Source organism: Rhododendron vialii, chromosome 5a (genome assembly GCF_030253575.1).
Source record: "Rhododendron vialii isolate Sample 1 chromosome 5a, ASM3025357v1".
NCBI lineage: Eukaryota > Viridiplantae > Streptophyta > Magnoliopsida > Ericales > Ericaceae > Rhododendron > Rhododendron vialii.
This window is the reverse complement of record NC_080561.1, coordinates 31912380-31933736: the sequence shown is the minus strand read 5'-3', so window position 1 is coordinate 31933736 and position 21357 is coordinate 31912380. Positions and strand designations below refer to the sequence as shown.

At 36.9% G+C, this 21357-nt stretch overlaps 2 protein-coding genes across 2 annotated transcripts; one reads left to right on the top strand and one right to left on the bottom strand.

Annotated features, from left to right (window-relative positions):
* Positions 1–5968: 5968 nt before the first annotated feature.
* On the bottom strand, positions 5969–16241 carry LOC131325844 (endoglucanase 12). Its single transcript, XM_058358319.1, has 5 exons — positions 15658–16241; positions 10338–10645; positions 7562–8159; positions 6730–6908; positions 5969–6606 (listed from the first exon to the last, which is right to left on the bottom strand). The coding sequence occupies exons 1-5, from the start codon at positions 16052–16054 to the stop codon at positions 6205–6207; spliced, it is 1884 nt and encodes a 627-aa protein (XP_058214302.1). The 5' UTR covers positions 16055–16241; the 3' UTR covers positions 5969–6204.
* A 2888-nt stretch (positions 16242–19129) lies between these two features.
* On the top strand, positions 19130–21037 carry LOC131327823 (ATP synthase subunit beta, chloroplastic-like). Its single transcript, XM_058360954.1, has 2 exons — positions 19130–19180; positions 20588–21037. The coding sequence occupies exons 1-2, from the start codon at positions 19130–19132 to the stop codon at positions 21035–21037; spliced, it is 501 nt and encodes a 166-aa protein (XP_058216937.1).
* Positions 21038–21357: the final 320 nt, after the last annotated feature.

The window sequence follows — 21357 nt, the reverse complement described above, 5'->3', positions numbered from 1 at the left end:
TTAAATAATTAATTTCTCTATCCTCTTCTATCATCCAGAGTATTGTCCTCTTTTTCCTCACTCATTCCTTCCCTTTAAAAGTAATAATATTTTAATAAAGAATATTTTAAATGGATAGTGTTAATGTGGTGTTAAAAGAGATATGAGTAGGTAACATGAAAATGTGCATTATTTACGAGTTTTATTAGCTAATAACTAGTTTACATGCTCTTAGCATTCTCCTTGCTAGATTAACCGACGAACACAATATAAGAAATCATCTCCAAAGGTGGATTGGTACGTTGAATTATTCTCTTGCCCTCCTTCAAAAGAAAGAAAAAATCAATATATATATATATATAAATAGAATTTTGGGGCTTTTTGACAATTGGCTTTTTTTTTTGTCCTTATTCAAATTTTTTCATATTTGTTAATTTTTTGTAGATCATTGTGTTGTAATGACGAGAGAAATTTAAAAAATAAAAAATTACAATCAAAACCAATTTTTTAATAAAGACAAAAAAAAGTTAATAAGCTAATTTTTTCATTTTTATTCAAAAAAATTAAGTTTGAACCATATCTTTTTATCAATTTCTCTCGTCAAGTAATTTAGTCAAAAAGCTTCTATGTAGATAGAACAAAATTATTATTATTATTTTTTTGGGGGTGGGGGAGTTTAGAATTTAGGGGTTTTTACACTCCCAAATTGTTAGAGTTCATGCGACAATAACAATTGGATCTTTCACTTTTTAAACTCCGTGTGAGGTGGGTTCAAGTGAATTTACAAACTACTACGTAAGGAGTTTAAGCCGATAAAAGAATGAAAAAATTTCGTTAACAGATGAAGAAAAATTATTGAGAGGGTGTGTTTGAAAAGTGAAAGGTCATTCTTTTCACCTCCACGCACATTGCTTAACGTCACAAACGTTGATGGATATTTGAACCCCAGCTAGTAAAAAGCTGGGCCCTTGAGGCATCCAAATTTTGGTAGGGAAAATGACGGTTCGGGACGTGTTTTGATAATTAATATCCATTAAAGATATTTTTAGCATTAGCAAATGTTCTCAGTATGTCATTGACGATTATTAATTATCAAAATACGTCATTGGCCGTCATTTTTCCATTTTCGTAGGGCATGGATAAAGGGGGTTTCGACCCATCTACCACATGTGTGCACTGTTGCAGCCCACCGAGACCAAATTGGGGCCATGGCCTGAGTTCCACGGCCTTGGGTTAGGCTGGCTTGGCTCCGTATCTTTTTACTGCTCATAGATTTGTTTTTCTATTACTCCCTCCGTCCCAAAATGTTTGTCCGGTCCGCAAAATGGAGTGTTAAAAATAATACAATTTTTGCTAGAAAAAATCAAAAGTTTTTTAACAACTTACTAGATATCAATGAGTATTTTTAATTTGTGAAAAAAGTTTGAATTTTTTCTTGAAAAAATTGCATTATTTTTATCACTTCGTTTTGCGGATCGGACAATCATTTTGGGACGGAGTGAGTATTAATTTCGAGAAGTTTTTCAGTGCTGGGTGGGCACGGGCCACGTGGTGCCAAGCACCATCTTAGTCGTCCAAACGTATTTAGGATGGCCCAGATCTGTTTGGATTTTAGTGTAAAATTACCAAAACACCCCCTTAAGCCCAAACAGATTTGGATCGTCCAAAACACGTTTGGACAACTGAGATGCGTGCTCGGCATCATGTGGCACGTGCCCACCCGACACTGAAAAATTTCTCGTTAATTTCCAGAATCGAACAAAGTTGTTTACTATTTTTACCACTGTTCTCTCTAGATTAGATTGAACTCATTGAAGTAGGAGTATGTGTGGCCCGTGATCACGAATCTAAACTCCTTTTCAATGGATCTTGTGGGTGTCTAGTCTTCTCATCCTAATCTGTAACGACCCACTCCATCTTTATACAATATTGTCCGCTTTGGATGCCCAAAGTCCATAGACTTCCCAGTGAGGTCACCCATCCCTAGATTGCTCTAAGATGAGCACGCTTAACTGTGAAGTTCCTATGCGCTTTGGCCCGCCCTTACGGTTTTAAAAGGCCTTGTACAAGTAGGAGGAATCTTTTCTTATAAACCACGACTTGCCCCCTTCCGTCCGGACGCTTCCTGCAGTACCGCCGGCCACCGGAAAGTGGGGTGTCACAATCTACCCCCCTTAGGGATGCAACGTCCTCATTGCACAGGCCCAACAACCTTTTCCTAGTGGCCATGGTGTGGTACTTAGTTCCGTACAGCACAATTAGTGTGCTCGTACCAGATTCTAGAGGTGGCCCCCACCATGTAGACCCGGGTTGTGCTCTGATACCATTTGTAACGACCCGTTCCATCTTTGTACAATATTGTCCACTTTGGACGCCCAAAGCCCATAGACTTCCCAGTGAGGTCACCCATCCCTAAATTGCCCCAGGATGAGCATGCTTAACTGTGAAGTTCCTATGCGTTTTAGCCCGCCCTTACGGCTTTAAAAGGCATTGTACAAGCAGGAGGGATCTTTTTTTATAAACCATGACTTGCCCCCTTCCGTCCGGACGCTTCCTGTAGTACCGCCGGCCACCAAAAAGTGGGGTGTCACATAATCTGCACAGAGAACACACGACTAAGACCTGACTGGGGGTGTTCCCGACAAGTATAGCGACCCGCTCTAGGAGGATTAGTATAAAATGTCTCAATTAAAGCTAAGTATCATCCCTAATGAGATCCATTCCTTAAACGCAAAATAAAGTCGGTTAAGTAGATTACATCCGACTTTCAAGACAAAATTAACAAAGAGAACTATACAAGACAAGTTGCATATATCCACATATGTTACAACAACTCTGCAAAAATTTATATCACAAAATGTACTATGCCAAAAGGACACCAAGTCGCCCCTCATCCTAATTCCTACAGCCTGTCAGATCAATAGTGGACCAAAACTCTACTTCAGTTACCTGAAAGGGGTAGTGAGTGATACTACTTCATTCAAACGGATAGCATAAAAACAGTTTACAAGAGCAAACGTGGATCGAGTAATACTTCTAATCATACTTAGCAAGAAACATACCATCTATCGCAAACAATTAAGTAAGCAACAATATTTCAAAAAGCCATAGGGTTGCTTTCCTCGCAACTAGGAATTATGACGGTACCATGATCCTGTGAACATGGCATTTCCAACAATTCATACCATATTTGTGTACAGCAAACAGACAATTTATACCCTTCTTGTGTACATCAAGAAGAAAACAAATCCAACCAACATTACAGCTATGGCATGTTCTTGAAATGAAAACATGTTTCAAGCAACTTGATCCATATCCACAATTATCAAAATATTTCAACATTTGCAAAAAAAAAAAAGAGTAAAAAGGTTAATATTAGCTAGCCACTTCAATGAAACAACACACGCACCTTAGAGATCCAAAAAGACAAAAGCAAAAAGCCTCATTCTCAACCTTGAGGTGGAGACTCGTCCCTCGATCCTAGAATATGAATAACATTACACAGTATAGCCCATGCTCTAACTTATGTTATAATGCAAGTAAAATGCACCAACAAGTCTAACATACATTTCTATTTTTAATCTTCATCCCTAGTATGAAACTGAATGAGACCAATGCAATAAAAATGATGGATGATGTGTTTCAATGCTCCAAAGATGATTCAATAAGGTTTGATACAAGAATTTTTAAGAATAAGACTTAGTCCATGGCCAACGTGTACTGTCCTGACCATATCCAATACATAATCATGAATTTTAAGAATGTCATTTAAACCGTTGAAAAGTAAATTTCTTCCTCTTCGAATCGACAGATCATTTATAAAAAACGAAGTTCGGGTAACCTTACTACGGTCTCGCGATTATAACTTAACATAATATTAAAATCGGTGCATAGACAGATTTTGGGTCAACTTTAACAGCAAATCTGTTATTGCTCAGGCATAACCACAATGCACGGGTTGCATCGGTGGAGAGCTCTATGTGTCTAGTTTTCAGCAAAGCAAGCGGAATGCGTTTTTGAGTCTCAAGCTAAGAGATATGACTGTTTTCCCAACTTGTGTTGGTGCAGTTAGCACTGCGAGTTTCACAATAGTAGTTTGGTGCACGATTTTTAACTTCTTCCCCTCTTTGAAATAAATTCTGAAAATTTTACACAATAAACTAGACATGTATATCTATCTCCAGTAAAAATACCAGAAATTACAAGGTCAGAAAGTCTGTGAGAAAAATTCATTAAGAACATGACAGATTCAATCATGTTCAAGCTCTAATTGACATGTCCATAAACCAAACAAATTTGCAAGGGTAAAATCCATTCTCCTATGACCTAATTAGGATTTAAACTACATGAATATGCAGGTACATAAATGTTTGATCAATACCCAAAACATAAATTAGGTATAAGGTAGGGTTTACCTTCAATTAGTTTTCCCTAATTCGTTTCCCTTATTCTTCTTCTTCTTCTTCTTCTTCTTTTCCTCCCCTCTCTCTCTCTCTCTCTCTCTCTCTCTCTCTACGTTATACAGTATTGGTGGGATGGAGGAAACAATGAAATAATGTAGAAGGTTTATTAGGGAAGAATTATCTCATGAGGTTGGGTGTATGGGTTCAAATGGGCCATTACTTATCTTTACCCTTCATTCCACCTACCAAGATCAATCCCTTTTAATTAACTTAATTAAACCCTCAAATTTAATTATGTATCACTAAACAATTAAGAATGATATGTGAATGATAACACAACACGTGTATCAAATAGCACGACCTATGTAACATAAAGTTAAATGTCATATGTAATGCACGTGCATGCTTGGAACGAGTGTTACAACAAGGCCGTCTGGCGAGAGGAATAGATTGAATGTGCAGAGAGCAAAGTAAGAGACTAGGGTTTGAGTATGAGTTTAGGTGTATCTCTTTAGGGCTGCATCACTTGGTATTAATAGAGTCTGTTTGTCTTGTTCTCCAAGTACAGGCACATGCCTTGCACGGATCGGTCAGTGTCACTGTGACGTCACCGAAAAGATCTGGTAACTATTTCTGAGATGAGATGGCGCCCCCATGTGCATCAATCATTATCTCTTGACGTAACCTTTTTTCGCGCATGGGGGAGCATGGTGCTGAGGAGGGCCGAGCCAAAGTATTTGATTGTCAGTGGAGGTGCCTTGGAAAGCGAAGGACATGATGAGACTGTTTGTCCGAGTCTCGGCCCTCGCCGAACCAAGACGTTCTCTTTTAGCCGAGACTTTCGGCGGATGGGATGAGATCCATTGCCTGGGCTTCGGGAATCGCTGAGCTCCGGTGCTTGGCTCTGGATTAGCCCCAGTCCGCCTTCAAGGATGTGCGGTTCGAATCATTATGTTCGGCCTGCTACAAAGTATAATTTATTCGTACATACTAACTTACTACTATGTTAAATATTAGGGAGATTTCATTAGTTGACAAGTGTTAAATGAATGACGAATGAGTGATCACTTAATAACATTTGGGACATCTCCACTCATTGTCAATTGATTTCGAGATGGATATAAAGTTTTCGCATGGTATCAGAGTGGAGGTTATTCCACCCCATATTTTAAAAATTTACAATCCACACCCCGCAACGACAGACTAGCCAAAAGGCTACACGACGAGAAACCCAAAAAAGGGGTTATACGTGACAGACTTCGAACGCGGCTACACGTCAGGGAGGATGTTACGGAAATAGAATCACGCATTACTTGAGAATGAAATGGGCGATCACCTAATAACATTTGAGACCTTTCACTTATTGCCAATTTATTTTGAGATGAATATCAAGTTTTCACAGAATTAGCATCAATATGTTTGTCGTTTATGTGCAAATTGACGCGTTCAATTATTCCGGGGTTTTATTGAAAATATACAATACAACGAAGAATAGTTTCAAATTAATAATTACCAAAACATGGTGTGTGCCATTGATCTGTGAAATGTATCGTCTTTTATCATCCATCATCACGAACAAATTGAGATACCAAAGATACTTGGATCGTGAAATTTACAATAAGACGAATTCGACAAACGACATTAGAGGTAGCATTATGACATTGGTATGAATGAATTCACATAGGAAGCTGTCAGTTATGCAAATAATAAGAAGTAACGAGACAAGAACAATATATTGCATGAACTCCGTAAAAAAGATGCTCAAGCTGGCCATGGGGATTCTCTTATAATTAACTTCAATTTGGTTTCGAGGGATTTTCGATTAGGGCTTCCATGGCGGCGGAGGAGGTGGGGTAACTGGGTAAAGCGGGGGAACGGCTGAAAATATGGTGTTCTTATCAATGCCGTAGCCGCCGCTGCTTGTGAGGGAAACAAGTGCAGCGACCAAGCCAGCGTTCCCAGCCATTGTAGGCTCAGTGTAGGTGTAATTGTTGCGCAGATCTTTGAATTTGTCGGAGTGGTCAGGCCCTCCGACCATGGCTCCTGTAATGGTGTTTGGATTCGGGTTGGCGCTGTCACGCCATTTCCATCCCCCTGTGCACGAGTATTTGTTCTTGTCATGCGGTATTGAAGCCGCCCGGTGATGCACGCGTTTGGGGTAGTTTTTGCCGTTGCCCACCACATAGCTCATATTCAGCGGATTCGATCCCAAAATATAATCAATCTGCATGCATGCATTATAGCGCTACTAATTAAGTACTTCTCAAAGCTTAGCATACATTGTACAAATTGCATGTGTATCCAAAAACGTAATCAAATGAGGGCGGATGAAAGAAAGATGAGAAACCTGAGAGGTAGCAAACTGGCGAAGGACATCTGTGGAGATAAAAGTGGGCCCACAATTCCATCCGGGAATAGCGGAAGCGTTTAAATAATCTGCATAAAGTGAAGCCAGGAATGCGGCATTGACCACGTATTGTAGATCGGGGTTTGCTTGACCGTTAACGTTCAATTCGATCAGCCCGGCTGCATGCCACATAGCATTTCATTAGCTAACACTAATTGATACATAAAATTCGATATCATATGGTCTATGTATTCGATTCATTGGAGAGATTTTGGGGAGGAATGATATGTTAATTAAAGACAATAATTGCTTGACAAATGGCCAATTAGACACATTTCGATCTCTTTGATTTGGAAACATGACACATCATCAAGTTGAAGTTCTGAACTAATATTTCAAACTTTTTTTAAATCTTAAAATATATTAGTTTTAGTGGTTACTATAAAAATTGAAAGAACACTTTTCATGTCTTTTGCAGTTCCAGCAAATTTTTATATTTCCTATGTCCCAATTTATTTGTCCAATTTTAAAATTTCAACTTATTAAAGGGACCAAATGATTACTTTTGAAAAGATTCAACTTTCCAAAAACACCCTTCACTTTTTGGTATTTGATGAGAGGGCACTCTCTCCTATGCATATGAGAGAGGGCATTAAGGAAATATTTCAAGGCCAATTTATATTTGGACAAACATTTTGGGATACAAGAAAGTCAAAAGGGGATAAACAAATCGGGACGAAGCGAGTAAGTGCCTAAGCTAATAAAATGAACCCGATCTAGGTGATCACCGTAAAAAATAATCTTCAATGGATATATATTTTTGTAAACGTACCTTGAGTCCAGTTGAAGACATGAAAGTTTTGAAGATAAGAGCACATGGTGAGGCCAGTGACATTTTGGTACATTTGGAGCATGTCCTCGTACGGGTAGCCTGGGTTCAAGAATATCCTCAGCCTCGTGAGCAATAGCATAGCCGCGGGCAGCTTGTTGTCCCAACTAAGCACGCTTAACTTCGGAGTCATGAGAAATGCTTTCGCGTTCTTAGGTATTCCCGGGTTGGTTGCCAAGGAAATGTAGCTGGTGTTTCCGGTGGCGTAGTACAACCAGGCAGAACCCCACATGTACTCGTCATAGTATCCAGTGGAGTTGTAGTAATACTCGATGTAAGGGTTCCCCTTGGAGTAGGTGGTCCGCTTCGCAAAGTCCCGAGCGAAGGCAAATACAGTGGCCGCGCCTTTGACGAGCTTGGCGGAGTAGGCAATGTTGTCCCGGAACACTATGGAGGCAGCTGCAAAGGCTGCCGCCATTTCCCCGGCCAGGTCCGGACCTGAATATGTGGATTGGACAGGTCTGGCATAGTCCATGTCTTCCGGCCGCTCCCAACAATAGTTGTCATCTGGTGTTGTACTATTAACTAAGCCTCCCCCTACCTGATTGCATTGATTCATCGCCAACACGTATGAATCAGAACGCGATTTTGAATCACAAATTGAACGAATGTGCATACCGTAAATTTTTGGTGTAGTGAGCAAAATTAGATAAGTACTCTTTTCGTCTCATTTTGGTTGGCGATACTTTTCAATATAAGACAGTTTAAAAATATGTGTGTACTTCAAAATATGAAAGCATAGAAACGTTTAGGAGTCCTAATATTTTGGTCGCCACATTTGCTATGATATTTAAGATATAATCTCGCAATGCATTGATGACACACCACAGATGTCCAAATATGGTCAGCAAATGCTGTCCCAATGTAATGCTCTTAGAAGAATATTTTAAAAAGCGATGAAAAAAGCTATTTTGCAAAAATACCAACGTTTCAATAATCATTAAAAGAATTAAAAATTGAAATGACCAAGAAAATGAGACTACATATTACTCGGGATGTTTTGAAGAAGTTATAAGTACGCTAAGATGAGTTAGACAGATTGAAATTGAGAAACTTTGGAAAATGATTTTTACACTCTATTTTTTGATAAATGCACTTCACTTTTTGTATTTCAGTGAAAAAATTACACATAAGCGTTTCACTGAAGAACAAAAAATGAAGAGTGTTTATTAAAAAAAGGAAGTGTACGTGAAAATCACTACTCTAATCTTTATATTACTATTTTTTTTTGGCAAACATTGTCCAATAATTTACTTGCAAAATATGATAATTGCAACTGAGTGTACATTATGAAGGGGCATGGGCTAGCGCTAGGGCCCTACGCACTTTTACCCACTGTTATGTATGGGTTTATTTGTATGGTAATTGATTTTGATACTTTATTTTTTTATAATCACACTCCAATGTTCGTTTTTTAGTGTTTAAAATACACATAATCATAAGAACACTAAGAAGGCAATTTCAAGCTCAAATATTATGGACTTATTGAAATATAAAAATATGCAATATGGATCTTTTTTGGAAGATCTCGATGAGATCTTTTATACGATGCAAAAAAAAATTTGAAAAATTATTTTTCATTTACTTTATTTTTGAGTTTGAAAATGTGAAATAAGCTGTTTATTTTTTAAGAAAATTTCTGGGACGGAGCCTAAAAGATAAATATTAGAGTATGGTTATTAAAAAGTGTGGTGCCAAAATCATTGCCATGTTTGATTTTGGCACTTTAAGAAACTGATAAAGCCGATTAAAAAGAAGAAGAAGAAAAGGACAACAAGAAGAATTATCAAGTACATGTAGGAGTAATATTGTGATCAGGTTGTGAAGTTAAGGCCTCGTTCCGCTAGGATTTTTTTCTTGTTTTTAAGTACGTATTTTTTATTTTACGTTCGAGACATGTCATTCTTTTATAATATATCACCCTTAATTTAAAAAATAGTACTTATTTGAAAAATAAGTTCCACGCTAACAAGGACAGGTACAAATATGGACACAAAACACGACAAGTTTAAAACAAATGGGGACACAAACAAAACGGGGGTCCAGGGACACAACAAAATTATGTATAAACATTAGGATAGAGATTTAGCCATTATTCATGTGAACATTTCATCCCGAAATTACCAAAACTAATACTTTTACAATTCTTATTTTTCCATTTTAAATATTGAAATTTGAATGTAGGTTTAATTTGATTATTCATTCGTACTTTTTTTTTGCTAATTTAAAATATTTTTTGGTAAATATTCATTCCTACTTTCTTCCTCCTATTTTTGAAATATCATATGTCCGAAATAAGTTTTCGATAATCTACATTGTTCCCTGTCATGCTTTCCATGTCATTTTTTTTTTTCTGCATTTGTTTTCCATCTTGATAAGAGAAATCTAATAAGTAAACAAGCAGGACAACAAAATTTTAAAAAGTTCATCTAAAATTGATGATTTTTGAACTATTTTTTTAGTTTCCATACTTTTTTGCAAGTGTGATGCCATAACATTTTTTTTATTCTTTTGGCTCCTCTCATCGAGATCAAGAAATTAATAATCTAATTTTATATGCCAAAACTTGTATGAAAAATAATCCAAGACAGAACATACCCTTTACTCCAATTTCCTGTGGATATTCGGTCGCAAGATTGTACAAAAAAGTATATTTCCATTTAAAATGCACCGAAAAAAAGGCGCAAACACTTTTCGGTACAAGCGAATGCACACATACCTGGCTGTAGATTTTTTCGACTTTGGTGGCGGTGTTGTTGAAGGTGAGGAGCAAGTAGTCGGTGCCCCACTTGATGAGGTCCCGGACGTGATCGTACTCGCCGATGGCGCGGTACTTGGCTTCGTACTCGATGACGCTCCAGCTCAGCATCGTCATCGCGAACGACATCGGGAAGTGGTACTTGACGTTCTCTCCGCTGTCGTAATACCCGCCCACGAGCCCTCCTTTGACGTCCGTTAACGCGGATCCGTCTTGTAGACCCGAGTTCCCTCTCCATGAAACACCGTTGTTGCTGGGTAATCTACCAGCTGCATGCATGCATGAACCCACGTCTCACAACAAAATCCAACGATTCATGAGCCACAAGCCCTATAAACAGTACCACTATTGTTTGCATCCTTTGAAAACTGCGGCAAAGCCAGAATTTGAAAAGATAATACTAGCAATTTCTTCTTCTTGAAGCTTGATCATATTTACCTATATATTCATCGTATCTTTTTAACTTCAGAACTAGTACTCCCTCTGTTCCTAATTGTTAGGGTGTATTGAAAAATAAGTACTACTTATATTTTGAATCAAATGTGATATATTGTGAATGAATGACATGTCTCGTAAAGCGAAAAATAAATACTTAAAAAATAAGAATCTTAGCAGAATGGGCCTTGTCCATTATTGCATTTTGGATTGTTACAAAATGTTGGTCCTTTCCAAAAATGAAAAGAGAAATTTGATGATTTTTGGAAGACTGTCACTCACAAGTAAAAATATAAGTGTTGTAAAGCAATACGTAGGTAGAATATAGGAGGGTAATAGTAAAAATGATAGGCATTAAATTTGAATGTAGGTATAATTATTACATGTCTTCTTATGATCAATCTTTCCTTGCTGATTAAAAAAGATTGTAATTATAGGTTCATCGATTACATTGTTTTCAACAGAGATGATGCAACTAATTGTTCACTATTCGTTGAAAACTATTTTCAGAAGTTAGTACAACCAAAGTTTTGTTGGGCTTTTGCCTATGAAAATAGCCCAATAGTGTTTGGCCCAATAGTGTGTTGAAAAATAAGTACTACTTATTTTTTGAATTAAATATGATGAATTGTGAAAGAATGTCATGTTTTGTTAAGCGAAAAATAAGTACTTAAAAAATAAGCACCTTAGCAGAATCAGCCTTGTCCATTATTGCATTTTGGATTGTTACAAAATGTTGGTCCTTTCCAAAAATGGAAAGAGAAATTTGATGATGTTTAGAAAAGTGTCCCTCGCAAGTGAATAAAAGTGTTGTAAAGCAATACAAAGGTAGAATATAGGGGGTAATAGTAGAAATGATAGGCATTAAATTTGAATGTAGGATATAATCATTACATGTCTTCTTATTGTCTATCTTTCCTTGCTGATTAAAAAAGATTGTAATGATAGGTTCATCGATTACATTGCTTTCAACAGATGAGGCAGCTAATTGTATTCAATTGTTTTTTGAATAAAGAAGAAAAAATTGGCTTATTGGCTTATTTTTGTCTTTATTGAAAAAAATTAAGTTTTAATCGTAATTTTTTACTTTTTAGATTCCTCTTGTCATGACGATGCAATAATCTCCAAAAAATTGACGAAAAACTAATAAATACGAAAAAAAATAAATAAGGACAAAAAAAATAAGTTAGTAAGTTTATTTAGCCGAACGAGGCTTAGTACAAACAAAGTTTTGTTGGGTTTTTGCCTATGAAAATAGCCCAATAGTGTTTGGCCCAAATAGATTAATTGGTGGGCTTTTTGTGGAAGTTTCTACACACCATTTGGCACATGTTTGACACATGAGTAACTTAGCTTCTCTTAGAAGCTAAAAAAATAAAAATGATACTCATACAATAATTCAAACACAATATCAAATACAATTTCTTACATACATGTGGGGTTCACACATACTATTATATGTAGGCTCCACATGCATGTGAGAAATTGTGTAAATTGTTGTGTTTAGATTGTTGTGTAAATAGCATTATCGCTACTATAAAAAAAAGGGTTTTTGTCTCCTGGTAAGTAGCAGCCGAAAAGGGTGTGAGAGAGAAGAAAAAAAAAAGAAACAGAGAGGTGCATTGTGTGTGACTGTGTGTTGGTGATCTCGGTGGAGATAGAGAAGGGAGTGCATCAGTTTGTTCTCGGTGGAAAAGGGAAAGCTACAGGGCAACCATTGGTCCTCTCAACTGAAGCAAATTTGTGGCGGCTTGTTGGGGACATTTGGGGCTGTTTTGATCTCAGTTTCGGGCTTTCATTTCCAGCTGTGTTGGAGAGTATTTGGTAAGATTTTTCCATTTTGGTTGTAGGTTGTTGGATAGGGTGTTTGTGAGATCTTTGATCTCTTAGTAAACCCTAGTAAATCTTTGGTGATAGTAGAAATTGCTTTCTGTCTCCCGTGGACGTATTCGAATTTGGAAAACCACGTAATATTGGTTGTTCTCATTGTGCCTTGTTTATTGCGTATTTAATTTTTCCGATTACGCTTCCGTTTGCGGATGGGATTGATTAGGGGAAATAATCCCGACAATTTTGATCAAAACTATTCTGTGACGGACGGGACTCCAACTTAGTTATGGCCCTTGTGCCGGCTCCTTCCTAATCTAAACAAGCCATTTGGAACTGTTTAAGTGTTTATAGTGCAAGGCTCGTAAAAACAATCGGGCATGTGAAAATGCCGCTTAAATGAACATCAATAACTACATGAATAAAATACATTTATGCAAGAAAGATGGATGGACAGACAGAGTATGAGTTGAAACTTAAACAGTCATTTTATATTTCACGTAAATTTTGATTGTAGATAGTGCAAGTTTGGATTTTTTTTTGGTAAATATGTTAGTTCAAGTTAGTTTTCCACATTGATAATCTATTAGACAGAAACCAAATTGGGCATGAGTTTGGTCCGACCTGCCTACCCTATAACATTAGAGTAATGCTATGGCTATCACTAATAAGATTTTTCGAATATCAAAGTCTGTTGTCATTATTGTATACTAAGATACTCCCTCCGTCCTATTTTTAATGTTCGTCACGAAAAGTCATGCATTTTGACTTCAGAAAAAATGTATATTTGGAAATATTTTTTTAAGCATTTTTGCACCGTTCAAAATATCTAGTACTTTTGAACGGGGGCAAAAAATGTAGACAAAATATTTTCCAAAATATTTTATTTTGGGATCAAAGTTGCACGATTTTTAGTAGAGAGCATTTAAAATGAGACATATGTGACAAAAGGGTATATTCTTCGATCATCTACGTAACATAAGTGACCAATGTATCAAGAGGCTTGATAAGTTGATAGGAAACCAGAAAAGTCTCCGTGAATGTGTACGTGAAAGTAAAATGAATGGCTGATTAGATTCACAGCCATTCATTTCATTTCAGATTCACACAATTGTAAATACGAGCCATTCATTTTTATTTTTATGTGCACTTTCGTGGAGACTTTTTTTCATGTTTCATAACATTTTCCATGTATCAAAGACAACTAGGTTCTAACATGATCGGTAACCTAATCCTAAGTCAACCTTTGCCCACTTCCTCCCTCGTTCTCTCTTCCATAGTTAATTTCCTTTGGCAAACGTGCAGACCAACGCAGGCAACACGGCAAAGGCGGACGAATCCCACAATTCCTGATTTTGACCCTTCGAAACAAGTGCCGCCATCCCTGGTTTCCCACGTGATGAGGTGGCACGAGTTAATATAGGCCTTCCCCAAGTCACTTTTCAGGTTTTAATCCATTTTTTTTAGGTTTCGGAGCCTCTCCGGTCCAGACCAAAGGAAACAATCATAATCTAGGCCACACATTAGAAAAATCGATAGTTCTCAAATTCTTAGTGAGAAGAATTCAATTATTCACGCGAAGAGTTTCTGAACAGATCTGAATTATTGATTGCAGCATTGAACGATCAAGATTTCAACTGTCCGCTTAGACGCGAGAGGATCCACTTCCTTTTTTGTTACTTAATTAATCAATCCAACTAACCAAAATTAAAATGATTATTAGCTTGGGGAAGATTTTGCTGGCATCCGAGGAGTTCCATCCCAAGGGAAGTTATAGGGAATCAATAAAATAGGGATGTGTGGGAAATGAGTGGCAAAGTCAACTATCTCTATGTCATTTAAAAACAGATGAATTTATTTATTTATTGTTGAGTCGAATTCCCAATAATAATAAAAACTAATATATTAGTAGTTCATATGTCAAGGGCTGGTAAGGTTTTGGAGTGGTGTCTGCATCTTGGAAAGAATTAGTGGCCTGGGATCAATTAATTAGTTTAAAAAACAAGATTAGGGTTACCAACGCAATAAGACAGTAAGGCAATGTTTTTTTACTAAATTAATTAATAATTTTATATTCTTTTGTAAAATATAGTATGATTTTTTGGATTTCACTCGTTGAGAGAACTTAAAAAAAGAAAACAAATATGAATAATTTTAGAAAGAAGATTTGAAATATTAATTTAATAAATGTACGTGATAATTTCTGAAAAAGTATTACCTAATAAAAGTATGTAATAAATTCGTATTTCCTTTATTAAGATGTTTTTTAATTCTTGGTGATAACGTTTCATGTCAAGAGAAATCCAAAAAGGAAGAAAAAAAAACTGTGAGACAAACTAATAAAAGTTTGAGAAAAGATACCCCAACTAGACATTTTTAGTCCAAAGAGCATCTGATATCTAATCTTTCCGTTCTTTCTCATTCGAAGTATATTATGGAAGTTGCTTTGCCTATTTTTACGGCCCAGTATTTTATTTTGAACTGTCACTCAAGTATTCATTTTAAAAAGTTAGTGGGTAAAAGTTGATACATTTTTAAAAGAAATGGACGTACAGTTTATTCTTTGCTACCCGTATCATCCAAAGGGACAAAGTTTTATGGTAAATCCAACAGTTTCGACGATCTAAATTTTCTACGCTTATGATAGATGATTTGTGTAAATGTCTTGCTAAAAGCGTGGAGGTTTGACAAAGAGACGCCAAATCAAGACGGCGAAGGGCATAAACATATACAGATGAAAAGCCACGAGGTTAGTCTAAGGATTTTGGCATGAACGTTACGGGTCAATACGGCAAACTCCCAACGTGTTTTTTCAAGGTTTTGGTAAATTAAGTCCCATAGATATCTGCAGAATTCTTGATTTGAGATTTTATTATATGAACCATTATTTTCTTTTAAGTTTGTCATTGCCATATTCAAACACTCCTATCAATTTTCCTTTTCTTTGTCATACAAGATCATTTTTTCTTTCAGAATAAACGAACAAAAATAAAAAATTAAGAGAGAGAGAGGTACGTACATTTTTGGGCGTTGAAGAACATGAGGGCTTTGTGGAGGACGGCGGTGTACTCGTCCGGAGGAGGTTCGTGGGGCTTGTGCTTGGGGATCGTCTTGGCGATGATGACCGGGAGCGCGATGACCAAGAACGCGAGCGCGAACAGCCACATCGTCCACTTGAGCAGCTTCCGGCTGCACACGACGCACCCCAGGTCCACGTACTTCTTCTTCTTCTTCTCCTCAGGCGGGCCGAGGAGCCAGCTCTGCTGGGTCTCGTCCAACGCGCCGTGGTGTTGGTACTGGTGCATTACCGATGCCCGGTCCCATTCCGTCGTCAGGTTCCGGCTCCGCTCGTCTTCCGTCGTGTCCCCGCCGTTTACTATCTCCATCGGCCCTCCCCATGGGTTGCTCGCGTACATGATCGCGCTGGCGCTCTTTGTCTCTCTCTCGCTCTCCTAATATGCACTCCTATATAGCACCTGTACTGCTACTAGCTAGCTAGGAGTCGGAGAGGAATCTGGATAATTTAGGGCAGACGAAATGAATGTCGATTTTGATTTCCCATGCACCAGGGGCTCGAAAGATAGTTTTGAACCGTTGAATCGCCACCCTGTTCACGTTCATGGAATCTCATTAAATGTTAGAAAAAAAGATCATTTCCCATGACCATAGAAAAATGATTTTTACTTCTTTTGTCCTGATTTATTTGTCTAATTAGAAAAATCCAATTTATTAAGAGACACAGTCATTATAACTAAATTTTTCACAAATGCCCTTTATTCAAATTGTACTTGTTACATCAATTCAAGAAAGAGAGAAGGGTAAAATCGTATTTTTATAAGATTTCTTCCTTGGTCTTTTAAAATTGGACAAATAATTTGGGACAATGAGAAGTTAAAAAGTGAACAAACAAAATGAGACGAAGGGAATAATTTCAAAGGGAGAAGTTCTTTGAATTGGATTAGTTAATCTAGTAGCAACTACAGTATTTATTAAGAGATTATCTTGTTTCTAGTTGTGCTGTAAACACGTTATTTACAGTATCAATCAATCTCAGCCGTCTATTCGCACAATTAATGATTGAGATTCGTTTTCAATTATGACCAATCACAATTAACTCCTCCTCAAAAAAATTTCATTAAAATCCAGACTGTCCAGAATACTTTTGGACAGTCTCGATTAAGTGATGTAAACACTTGTTTACCGCACAGCTGGGCAACAAGTTTTTCTCATTTATTAATTTCAGAGGCAGAAATTTCTCTCCAGACTCGACCGGCGTCTGGGGAGTTATTGTGGGCCATTGTCAGGTCCTTTTTTTTTTTTTTTTTTTTTTGTGTTTCCAGACCTTGTCACCTTTTTAAACTCCTTAACAACATTGATCGTAGAGAAACTCACGTCGATTTCACTAGATACCAAAGTCATGTCGATTTTCAAACTTTCTAATTACATGACCTTAGTCTTGAAAATTATTTGGACTTTTTGGAGTAATAATTTGGATTCCCCTCAATGTGCAATATCTAATAACCTGAAAATGGGATCAGATGCGAAAACAAGAACAAAGAATCTTCAACATGGCCTCAAATTTTTGGGAAAGAAATAAACGAAACATTCGATGGAGATTTACCTCTATATATATATCTCTGTAGATCTATTATTGCTTCACGTAACCAATCCCACTTTTGGTGCAATTAGAGAAAAAATCGTCCTCCTGTGACCTCTGGAACAAATAGCTAGATCAACCTTCTCTTTCCCACTCTTTCTGCCTTGCTAGCTTTTCCTTTCCCTTTGTTTCTTATTGCAACTCCCTCTCTCTCATCATCATCATGGCTATATACTTGAGAGAGAGAGAGAGAGAGAGAGAGAGAGAGAGAGAGAGAGAGAGAGAGAGAGAGAGAGAGAGAGAGAGAGAGAGAGAGAGAGAGTTGACTTCGCGTGAGATTTGAGAGTTTTTCGGTTGGACTTTTATATATGCAAAGGCTGAAGTTTTTCGTTTTCTCAATGGTGTTTAAGTTGGTTTTGGAATAAGACAAGAGCTGGACTGACAGACAATTCGATCCCTTTGAATATGTTATGCATCTACTAACACATCCTTTATGCATTTGTTAATGAATTGAAAAAATGCTTGGGGTACACACATCTAGACGTCTGGATTTAACATTGTTGATAATCAGGTGTTAGGACTTACTTATGCGCACTCTGAAAACAATTTTCGGCAATGATATTTCTGGAGCCTTTCCGATTTGTGTGACCTATAAAATTCTCGTTAAATTAAATGGCTCTAAACACGATTGTATTCAAATTTGGACAGTATAAAAATAGAGTTATGTAATAATCCATAGTTATTACTCCTATAATTGAATATCAAGAATGATAGGAAGACGTCTGGGGAAGTTCGAACTCTAGGAAGGTGTAATTTAAATATGACAATATGGAAAGAACCACCCTGAGTGGCAGGTAAAGTACGAGTCAATCGAGTTAATCCAATGTAGTTTGCCTCTGCCATCGAGATTTTAGGTATTTATTTTTTACTTTACGAGACAGGTGTTAGTGAAACGCCTTAATTAAGAGCCTGGGTCCTGCTGTAAGTGTTTTACCCGTCGAATGGTTCCTTTTTTTTGATAGGCAACATAATTTTATTAAGAAACTTGACAAGGGGTACATGAAGTTGGGGGATAGGGAAGGGGAATCCGACAAAAATTGGATGAACACCTGATGGGACAAGCCCAGAACATCTAATGGGCAAAGCCCGAAACACCTGCGGGTCAAAACCCAGATCAGACAATAAGAACAAACACACCTAAGGGCCTAACTGATACTAACCGTTCATTTTTTTTAGCTCTTTGAGTATGTTGGTCTAATTGAAAAATGAGAATGATTGATTTTTGGTGTGTGTGTGTGTGTATATATATATATATAATAATGTTATCTTGAAGAAATATTGATGGTTATTGATTCCAAGAATGAACTTTACAATAAGTAAGACAATATAGTTTCACAACAATAATGTCTGAAAAACGATGAGTTTTTAAGTTTTTCATACGAAATACTCCATAGTAGCGGCCAGGTTGATTGGTATTTGCTTATTTATAGTATTTTTGTATTGCTTATAAGGAATATGGTATTTATAATCCACCGATACATTAGGTCCCATTTGGTTCGATTCTCTTTGGAATGAGAAATGGCCTGCTTACCTTAGTGGTTAGAGTATTGCTTTCTTATGGCGGGAGTTATTATTTCAAACTAATAGTAGTCTAAACTTATTAGACCAGAGTAGATGGTATCTAATAAGTTTTTCTGTCCACCTTCTTTTTTGCTTATTTTTTATTTTTCTCATGGCATTAAAAATCGGATTCCTCTTTGTTGTATACAATTGTATTCCATACAAGAAAATAAAATCAAAATCGGGAGTATATATAATTATAAAAAGAACTTCTTTAATTATTCAGATGCACAAACTAGACTAGTTAGGAAATCAAAATAAACAAACAAATAAGATGGCTAATCAAACAAGCCAAATGCTAAAGGGACTTATTTACTACAAACAAGTAGATATTCTTTTGAAAGTCCATGCAATAAAACTGAATACTCTCTAAATAAGTGTCCTTACGAAAAGACGTGATATTTTCAACAACAAAAAAAATGTACTTCCATGAATAATTTTTTCAATTTCTTCGCACCAAATTAAAGAACTCGATCAATTAGATCTTTAATTTAGTGAGAAGAAATTGAAAATATTATACACGAAAGTAAATTTTTTTTTTTGAAAATCGCGCTTGTTTTCGTATGGAACACTTATTTAGGGACAGAGGGGGTATATATTTTTAAAACTTTATAATAACCACAGTCTTAACGGCGATTTCTAACAAAATCCTTGTATGATCTCATAACGAGTGGCAAAATAGAATTTTAATTCCTTTACACATTTGAATTTTCTAAGGTAGCGGAACAGATAGTAACTGAACCAGACCGGTCCCTTACTTCTTGGTACAGGTTCTTTAATAGTCCCGGAAATCAACTCCACCAGGTTGGATTTCCCTTATAATTGCACACATAAATATATCTCCATCACATGCAAAGCCAGCCCTGAAGTAGAACTCAAAGGTGCGGCTGCTTTGGGTCACAAAAAAATTTACAAATATTAGGAGGCTTCCTACTTTGTAATAGTCTAACAAAAAGGAGTCCCACTATAGGGATCTAAGGGCAACCGACCGGCGTGCGGGCCTTACTTCGGGTCTCACACGGATGATTTGAGTTGTTCAATAATTTTAAAAAAAAGAGTGGGCTTGAACATATTGGATAAAAAATGGAAAATTAGATCAAGCATCTAAACATATCGGATTGAGCTGATTTTTCATGTCTCCATTTGGTTTTTTTTTTTTTTTATAAAAATTATTGAACGGTACAGATCATTCGTGCAAGATCCGGAGTGGGCCCTACACGCCCATCGGTTCTCCGTCAGTTCCCACTTTTCAAACAAAAAGGGACCTATCTTTAATATTTGGTTTAGGCCCTCATACAATCAGAGCCGACTCTGATCATGTGTAAAACGATTGTGCGTAGCTCAGCGTAAGAAGTTCCAAGAGTGTCGTCGTCGTATGTTGTCTTGTTTAGTTTAATTTAGTTTAGTTTTTTTCCATCTCATACCTTACTTATTTTCCTACCTAATTTTTCGAAATGAGACAACTAATATGCATCTGACTTAAGCCGCGGATTGTGCCTTTGTACTAGACGAAAGTGACATTGCCTCTACTTCTCCCTGTATAGTTTAAGAGTTCGAGTCTATTTTATAACTTGGATGATGAGACCAGCTTACGTCCATTTTTAACGATTTCGAGGAATCAATCCCACAGTTTACTTGTGAAGATCCCAAAAAGTTAGCTCTATAAGGACTGGCTCCAAAAAGTTGATAGTACCTGAGAAATTTTGAATTTGAAAACTTCGAATGGAGTCAGGCTCCACCGACTCTCGGACGAATTTTCAACGTGGTTGGAGAGCCTGTTGATAATTTAGGTCCTCTAGATACTCGCACATCTCCTATTCGTAGATCTGCGCTCGCCTTTATAGAGTTAGAGACAAAATTATCGATTTTTGAAACAGGAATTAAAGTAGTAGATCTTTTAGCCCCTTATCGCCGTGGAGGAAAAATTGGATTATTCGGAGGGGCTGGAGTGGGTAAAACAGTACTCATTATGGAATTGATTAACAATATTGCCAAAGCTCATGGAGGTGTATCTGTATTTGGCGGAGTAGGTGAACGTGAAGGAAATGATCTTTACAAGGAAATGAAAGAAACTGGAGTGATTAATGAACAAAATATTGCAGAATCAAAAGTGGCTCTAGTTTACGGTCAGATGAATGAACCACCGGGAGGGCCCCATTCTGCTAAAAATCTTATTTTTTAAGTACTAATTTCCTATTTTACAGAATAGATCATTCTTTCATAATATATCATTTTTAATTCAAAAAATAACCTTACTTATTTGCCTTAGCGGAACATGGCCTAAACCCCAAAGTTTAAGACCTCAACCCCAAGGGCCATCCCCATCCTTCTTTAAGTCTCTCAAATGTTGGTGCTCTCTTTATTTCCCTTTCAATACAAAGGGGATTAAATCAAGAAAGACAAGTGTGTGTGTGTGTATATATATATAATCTCAACAGTCAACACAAGAAATAGCTCCACATGAAAGAAAAAACAAAAACCCGAGTAATCAACAAATTAAGC